This window comes from Sceloporus undulatus, chromosome 3 (genome assembly GCF_019175285.1).
Source record: "Sceloporus undulatus isolate JIND9_A2432 ecotype Alabama chromosome 3, SceUnd_v1.1, whole genome shotgun sequence".
Lineage (NCBI taxonomy): Eukaryota > Metazoa > Chordata > Lepidosauria > Squamata > Phrynosomatidae > Sceloporus > Sceloporus undulatus.
In genome coordinates this window covers 98,040,681-98,049,801 of record NC_056524.1, presented here as the reverse complement: position 1 = coordinate 98,049,801, position 9,121 = coordinate 98,040,681, and the positions used below count along the sequence as shown (strand labels likewise).

At 42.4% G+C, this 9,121-nt stretch overlaps 1 protein-coding gene across 1 annotated transcript in view; it reads right to left on the bottom strand.

Moving 5' to 3' along the window:
* Window positions 1–9,121, bottom strand: part of OCA2 (OCA2 melanosomal transmembrane protein) — a 224,097-nt gene that overhangs the window by 62,808 nt on the left and 152,168 nt on the right. The window contains 1 exon segment of the mRNA XM_042459282.1: window positions 7,716–7,809. Within this exon segment, the coding sequence (XP_042315216.1) occupies window positions 7,716–7,809 (94 nt within the window).

Below are 9,121 nucleotides of genomic sequence, written 5' to 3'. Positions count from 1 at the left end.
TCAGGGGCTAGCCTGAAGAAGGAGGCTCCTCCCTCCCTAACTGTCATCTTTCGGCCTCTGAGGGAGAGAGAAGGCTGGCCCAGTTCCATCAGGGGCTGGCCTGAAGAAGGAGGCTCCTCCCTCCCTAACTGTCACCTTTCGGCCTCTGAGGGAGAGAGAAGGCTGGCCCAGTGCCATCAGGGGCTAGCCTGAAGAAGGAGGCTCCTCCCTCCCTAACTGTCATCTTTCGGCCTCTGAGGGAGAGAGAAGGCTGGCCCAGTGCCATCAGGGGCTAGCCTGAAGAAAGAGGCTCCTCCCTCCCTAAGAGCCCTCCCTCCAGTCCATCTGCCTTGGTCCAGGCCTCAGAGGGAGAGAAGAATGCTGGACCTGATTCCCTCCCCCCCCCCCTCACCATTCCCTTCTCCTTTTGTGTCGTGTCTTTTAGATTGTAAGCCTGAGGGCAGGGATCTGTCTGTTATCCCCTCTATTGTAAACCGCTCGGATTCCCAGTGATTGGGCGGTATATAAATAAAACCTATTATTATTATTATTATTATTATTATTATTATTATTATTATTATTACCATGTGTCTATGTCTGCTTTAATTTGGGGAAAGCACTGAGTAATTAAACACAGTTTATTCTGCAGTATGGACTATGCTGGTCACTCTCTTTTGTTGTATATACTTAAATTTTTTGCATGTCTGCACACACGGGGAGAACACACAGCAACCACACACATTCATTTTGCATTAGCCCTCCCGGCCTGAGGCCTGTCATCAGCACAGAACAATACATGTGCAAATCACTCCGGCCTTCCCAGGCTCACACAGTATATATATACCCACTTTTTCCAGGCAAGCATTCTCTGAAGATGCCAGCCACAGATGATGGCAAAACGTCAGGAAGAAACTCTTATAGAACAATGGCCACATAGCCCAAAAAACTCACAAAAAAACTACACACATTCAGCATTTTTGTAAGACTGTGCTGAACACATTATATTTATTAAAGGATTACAATCCTGTGTATCTTAATGATATATTGATATATTGCAATTTTAATACAACAGCACTTATTTTTGAACTAATATGATAGACACATTATTTCACTTCTTTTTCTGAGTAAGCTACATATTGAGTATCCATAATCTTAAAAGACTTTTGCAAAAGAAAAAAAGAGATTTTTACAAGATCAACAAATTTTATTTTTCGATAAATTATATGTGACAAGAGTAAATATACTTAAGACCACACTATAAATTGGCAGTATCATTATAGCCTAATTAGAAGAAATAAGAAAATCATTCACGGACTAGCAGCTGATCAAGAACTAAGTAAGTCCAATGAGATGGGCATTCCCCCCTCTGATTTCCTGGCAGGAAATTTATTTTATGAATTAGGCAACATTGCTTTCCAATTATTTCTTTCACAAAGGAAGCTCCCTCCCATGTTACACGCCATATTTTATATGAAACTTCCCCGGGACAAAATTCATTTTTGTGCTGCAGCTGCTTCTTTGGCATTAGTGGCAGAAAAGTGAGTCCAATAAAAATTTTGTTTTTCAGCCAGCATTTCTATTTAAAAAAAAGACAAGGCATGTGGGGAAAATAAAGAAATATGCAAACACAAACTTTCTTGATATAATAATGGGCCAGTCTTGGCTCAGGTGTCAACAGAAGGAGGGAATACCATTTGCTGGGAGTGAATGAACAAAGCTAAGTAGAAGAGAATTTTTTAAATAGCTACATACAGTAGCTGCCAGCACAATGCAGTGGTCTGAGTATAATACCAGCATTTGAATCCCCGCTCGGCCAAGGAAACTCACTAAGTTACCTTGGGCTAGTCACATTCTCTCAGCCTCAGAGGAAGGCCATGCCAAATAGCTCCTGAGCTATTCTTGCCAAGAAAATACCACAATAAGGTCACCTTAGGGTTGCCCCAAGTGAAAAATGACTTGAAAGCACACAACAGAAAATCCAGCAGGTCAATCTCCTTTGCATACCTCATGGAGGACAAGCAATTTCATGCAAGCATGAAGTGATGAACCCAATAAAACTATAATTATATAGAGAATAAGGTTGTTATGAGTTAAGCACAAAGTATATGTATATTTCTAATATCACCAGAGTATGCTTTGTTAATGATTTTAGCATTTTGTAAAATGCTTGTAAGAATATAATCTTTGCTAACTCTGAACAGAGAATAATGAAGTAGTGCAAATTGGTGACTAGGGCGGGTTACAAACCGCCATAAAATACGTATTGACTACGTATTAGGGTTAGAAAGGGGCGGTGCTTCCGCACCCCCTAACCCTAGTACGTAGTGAATACGTATAATATGGCGGCGGCCGTTCCACACAGCCGCTGCCATACTGACGTAGCAGACGCTGTGCGTCCACACGTCGTGCGGCGTTTATGACATCACGCGTGCGCCATTGGTGCCTCGCGGCGTCATAACCGCGCCGCAGGAAGAAGCTCCATTTTGGAGCTTCTTTTTTGCTCCGCGAGGGAGTCGCGTGGTTTGGCTGCTGCGGCTCCCTCGTGGAGCAAACAGCAGCGCCAGCAGACCACCGCAAAGCGGCGGTCTGTAACACTCCTAGGTTTTTGTTAAATTGCTAATGAAATATATATTAATGTACTGCTCTTTTCTAATTGAAAAATCTTCAAATAAAATAGTTCAAAAAGCAGACCAGACTATCACTAAAAAAACACAGCCCAAAGTAATTATTCTTTCATATAACGTTATCAACGAAATGTTTATTTCCAACTTGGACTAAAAATGAAGAGGAAGAAAGCTTCTCAGTTTGTTTTGTCTTTGCAACTTTTTGTTATTGTTCTAACTTATGCACAGCCAATATTTGTGGAATAGAAAAGAGAATAATCAGCATAAAGATGAATCAAAGAGCAACCAGATGGCTGTTCTATATTATTCTTATAAATTACAAATAAACTCCAGCCACAATACTCCTTTGTGGCTTTGCTTCCTTGAATAACAGTTGGCAGAATGTAAATCTACTTAATCTAAAAACCTAGCCAACTAACAGCAAGATCCAAAAAGACTAAGGAGACTAAACTTTTAGCAGAATTTAATTTCTCCAAAATGTATTCACTTCATTGTTCAAAGTCTAATTTCTTTGGCTTTTTTTGCTGGGAAAATAGCCTAAATCCTATGCCATAGTCTTAATGTGGTTTATGCAACCAAAACTATAAAAATGCTGCTAATATGACATGAGGTGTGAGTCTTTATTCCTAAATAATGTACCCTTAACTATTCATGGTAGTTCCTCCCAACCTAATGTCCTCTAGCTCAGCTGGACTATACCTCCATAACTGCCTCGATGTCTATGGGATTGTGGGAAAAATAATCTGACATGCGTGGAGAACTCTAGGTTTGAAAAGGCTGACACACCATATGATGCAATCCAACAGGTACAATATTTCCCCATCAGCAAAGTGCACCTGTTGAATTCTTTCCTGTGATGCTGGTGGCAATGACAATTTAAATGACAGAATTTCTTCACAATGGAACACCATAAACAGGTCCACTAAATTAGTCTAATTGCAGTGCAAAAAGCTTCTGAAATCTCTTTATGCTTGTAATAGGCTTTGAGTTTGTTCATAAAATTGGTTGATATATATCAGCTGTGACTACAGTGAGGGAAACTGCAGTAAAGTATACAAAAATGCCTCCATCTCTGTAGCTTTTCATAAAAAAAATATGACCCCATTTAAATCCATCTGGACTGCCCCTCTTTCCATTTGGATTGTATGTAAATGTGTTTTAAGGCACCAAGAGAGTAAGTAGAAACTGATTCCGTTAAATGGGCTTTGAAATCTTCCATCAGAAACCCGAAGCCCTCTAAGGCAAACTAGAATTCATCTGATCTTCTTATATTCTTTACTATACTACCAAAGTGGGTTTTGGTGGAATTTTCTGTTGTCCTTTGAATCCATGGTGGGATTATGATTCCATGGTCGGATTATGACTTGGGAGACCAGGGTTCAAATGACTGCTAAGTCATGAAAAGCCACTGGGTGACTTTGGGCAAGTCACATTCTCTTAGCCTCAGAGAAAGGCAATGGCAACCCCCCTATGAATTATTCTTGCCAAGAAAACCCCAAGATAGGTTTGCCTTTGGGACACCTTAAATCACAAATGACTTAAAGGCACATAATAACAAAACCCACTCTGTGTTTGAAAAATCCCAAACTTTACAGATGTGTATTTAGAGTTGTTGAAAACTTTCCACCACGAGTTTTCTAGAAAACTGACAACAGACACCATTTCCTCAAGCTGGGAAAATTATTCTTCATAGTTTGTGGGGTATGTAGCCATTGAACCAGGAGCATCTGTCTTTACAGTTCACAGTCTTTAGTCACAACTCTGCAATAGTTCCAAAATCAAAGGACAAGCCTACAGAGTTAGACAGTGGCCTCATACCAGCTGAATAGCAATCAAAAGTCAATCAACTTGCCCACGTGATTTGCCCATTCTAAGAATCTGATGGAACAGATTCTCTACTTCAATCACTTTGCACATTTTAGGAAATCTGTTAGTGTTATTTGAATTATATGTTTCAAAAGTTAAGTTTGAATTTATGCACCATATGAGATTCATTTGATTTAGACACACATCAGTTTTGAATATGACTGAAACAATATCTCTGAAGGGGGGGAAAGGCTTTCTTCCTTTTAAGATGATGTATGTATGTGTCTCAGCAGTGTTCTTACGGAAGGAATCCTCTTCGGTAAGAGTGAAAAGGGGATGCCTTTTGTAAGATATGAAAACTGTGGCTGATGGACACTAAGTACTTATATTGAAAATAATTACACAGTAGCCTTTCCGAATTCACAGGGGATCTGTTCCAGACCCACCCACCCCCCATGAAAATTGTGACTTACTAATATTCAAGTCCCATTGAAAATAATGGCACAGGCACCTGAGTTCTATGTAGTATAGAAATAAAAAATATTTTGTTTGTTTATTGTGCATAATTTCATTTGAACATTCATATGCTGGAATATATTGGGCCCTGCCAGAGGCCATGATGCAGTGAGCTTCCCTCTTCTCCTCCTCCTCCCTCAGGTAGAGGCAGCTGCTCCAAGCATCTTCCTTGCCTTTCCCTTCACCCTCCAAGTCTCTCATTCCCCTCAAACAACTCTTGCATCTTCCCTGGGAGTCCCACCCCACAGTTTGAGAACCATTCTTTATCATGAGCCTACTAAGAAGGGGAATATTCCTCCCTTCCTCTCCCACTTGCTGAGCAAACTACTTCTGTACTTTTAATTCAATTTACAGCACCTGAAATAAGCTGAGAATGAAGGAGGGAAGTGAGAAGAGGAGAGGAAAAACTGGGACATTTTTAAAGCAGCCGCAAAAAGTGGATCAACAGAAGATTAACTTTGGGCAGATTTCTACCAATTTGGGATGGTTGGAGAGTATGAAATTGTGTCATCTTCAGCATCAAATGAAGTTGTGATGAATTTGTTTGCAAGCTTTAATTAAATTGGTTTTGTCACAGTGGTTCCCTTAACAAAGATTTTTTTTTTCTTTTAAAGTTGTTGTGAACTAGAGGTGCAGAGAAGCATGGTCCCTTAGACACATAATGGAACTGGAATTGCAGTGTCATTCACTGATTTTTTTTTTAAAAAAAATCATTATTCCTTAGTTTCTAGTTCAGGGGCATCACTAGGGGGTACAGAGTGTGCAAACTGCACCCGGTGATACTCCAGGGGTGTGTACACCCCAATTGGGTGGAACATCAAATGGGACTGGTGCAGCTTCTGGACAAGCAAAAAATGAGCTATCAGTCAATAGTTTGTTACTGTCATAAACCAGCACAGCCAAGAATAACAGATTTTACAATAAAATACTTAGGATATATAAGTCATATAAAGCAGACTGTTATAAAATGCAATACAATAAATACAGTAGGCCCTCAGTATCCACAAACTTGCCACCTGTGGATTCAAGATTCCATGGATGGCAAGCCCACATTGAGGCAGAAGAGGAGGAGGCTGAGGAGGAGGAGGAGGTGGCTAAAGGGAAGGATGAAGCAGCCGAGGAGGAGAAGGCAGCGAGGGGAAGGAGGAAGTGGCCAAGGAGGAGAAGGAGGAGGCAGCCCCCTGCCACCCACCAGCAGTAAGACCAACAAGGCATGCTTCAGGCAGCCAGGATGGTGCTGGCTCAGCCAGGCTGGAGGGAGGGAGGGAGGACAAGGGCCGTGATCTTGTGGCTGGATCAGGGATCTGGTGGCTGGCTTCTTGCCCCACCATCCTTGGCCTGCCATTCAGGCCAAGTTCTATTGTCTGCAATGGTTGGGCAGCCACACGGCCCCGCTGCCATTCAGGACAATGGAACTCAAGCCCCCACAGATTCTGGTATCTGCAGTAGGGGTTTGGAATGGATACCGAGGGCTGACAGTACTTAAAATTACTTTTTAATAATAGAGCAAGAAAGGATATTGCCTCCTTTTCTTTCTTGCCCAGCAGCCACACCAGACCCTAAATGGGCCCTCCGGAGGCTGCAGCACCATCCTGCAGTATCAGCCACTTCTGGTGCTGCAGCACTGTCATTTAGGGTTTGGCACAACTGCTCTCCAACCAGCTACACCAGAACCTAAACAGATCATCTGAAGGCCACTGCTCGGGGGGATGCCTTCCATTTAGAGTCTGGTGTGGCCGCTCTCCCTCCAGAGTCCACAGCACCACCCCCAGGAATGGGCCAGCCAGTCAGTGGCTGGCCGGCCAGGGTACAGGCAAGTAAGGCAGTGGGAGGGAACAAGGGTTCAGCCAGACTCCCCCACCCCCAACAACCCTTTCTGGCCTTTCTGGGCACCCACATCAGGTGGCACCAAACTCAGTGATGCCATTGATCTAGCTGAAAAGAGAAAGGTTACAGTCAGACCAGCAGAAAATTTCACATTCGTTTTACAATAGGGGAAAGGATTGTTTACAAACTGCAGCAGTCAGACCTATATTCTCCAGTTCAAAGCATTTAAGGGGGTTTGAATGTGGCTCCCGCCTCCATTTTATGGACAATATTTTCTTTTGTTTCACACACACACACACACAAGCAGAACCTTTCTGGAGAGGCAGGAAGTACATTATAGGGGAAAAGAAGAGAGGGGGGGAGTGATTGTCCTTTCCCCACTCACACAGATACATTCTGTCCTACAGATGTGAACAGAATACAGTGGTGCCTCGGGTTACGAAATTAATTCGTAACGCGGCCGCTTTCGTAACCCGAAAAGCCTTCGTAAGCCGAATTGCCATAGGCGCTAATGGGGAAAAGCCGCGATTCCGTGCGAAAAAGCCGAAAAAAAGCACCAAAAGTTTTTTTCGTAACCCGAAAAAACATTCGTAACCCGAAACAATAATTCCCTATGGGATTTTTTCGTATCCCGAAAATTTCGTAACCTGGGTATTTCGTATCCCGAGGTACCACTGTATAGCCTAAAATATTTAAACAGCACAAATGTGTAGAAAATCTATTATATTTCTCACTGCAACTCATATTGGAACAGCAATGATCTGATAATTCTGGCACCCTTAAAATGAAAAGCCTTCAAGGATTCAGCCCTAAAGGGGATGTGAATTTCAAGAACTGGCAGCTAGTTGATTTAAGGGATAGGAGAGCCTAGGGATCCCTTCCAATCCTCTAATTCTGTGGTTCTATATGTGATGTGGCACTATCAGCTCTGCTTTCAGATATCTGTATGGATTCTCTGCTTACCTCCCAGACAGGCACCCATGGCCAATGAAAAGATTAGGGGCTTCACAGGTAAGTTAACCTCCGGATCTTGACTCAGGTTGAGAAGTACAGGAATCTGCAAAGAATAAATTAAAATAATAATGGGAAGATTATTATTGACTATATACACATGATCATAACCCTAATGGCCAGTTATAACAAACAAAAGGAGAGGCAAGATGAATTTGATGACTAACATTTGATGTCTTCTGAAACTGCCATGGGGCTCCACTTAGTATTGTCTCAGAGGCTCAGAAAAGCACATGGCACAGTTCTCTTAGGGGTGCTCTGCAAAGATGGCACATTTGAATGCTCCCCCATACCCACACTCCCCCATAGTTGAAAGGCAGCATCATGTGCTAGGATCTGTTGGAATCTTTGGATGGATGGATGGATGGATGGATGGATGGATGGATGGGGCTGAATCTTATGGGCTAGTCCAAACTAGAGTAGATCTACTTAATCAATTGTTCACTAGAAATTTGAAAGTTCACACCAGGGTAAATCCCATTGGCCTGTTACAGACTGCCAAAATAAAACTGCTTCAGGTCTCTTTGGAGGTATGCTGTTTAAATGATGCATGCATCCTAAGAATCCAGAAGCTGCACCAAAGCTGCACTCCAGTGCTTAGGACTGGAGTGTGGCTTTGGCGTGACCTCCGGACTCTTAGGACCCAGGCATCATTTAAATAGCATACCTCCAAAGAGACCCGAAGCAGCTTTATTTTGGCAGTCTGTAACAAGCCATTGTTTAAATGGGTTTATTCTCATTGGGACCAACAATATGATTCAGGGGGTGATGGTGATGGTGATTATGGTGGTGATGCAATCAGCATAAAAGTACAATAGTCCTTGGCTACATCTACATTTCAGAATTAATGCAGTTTGACATCATTTTAACTTCCATGGCTAGAATGCTATGAATTCTAAGATTTGTGGTTTTGTGAGCCTTTTCTTGGAAGCCAGCATGACATAGTGCTCTGAGCAGTGGGCTGGGATTCTGGGGACCAGAGTTTGAATCCTGGCTCAGCCATAGAAACCTAATGGGTAACCTGTCAGAAAATAAAGCCTGAAATAAAATGTCCACTTGTGAAGAAGAGTGACAAAGGTAACTATGGGTCACTTGCAGCATGGTAACCAAGTAATTGGATACAGCTGGGTCAGAACAGGTGATGTCTCTACAAGGTCATCATGTGTTGGAAAGCACTGCGAAGTGTTGTAAAACTACTGTAAATATGCATGGTCATCTTGTTTGGGGGACAAGAATTAAGGTGACACAGCAGGAAGAGGCTGGACTTTGTGGTCGCATGGTAAAAGTGTATATAAGGGTCAAGTCTCATTGTACAGTGTGGGTTGTTGGTTGATGGTGGCGGATGTATAGTGAAAGTA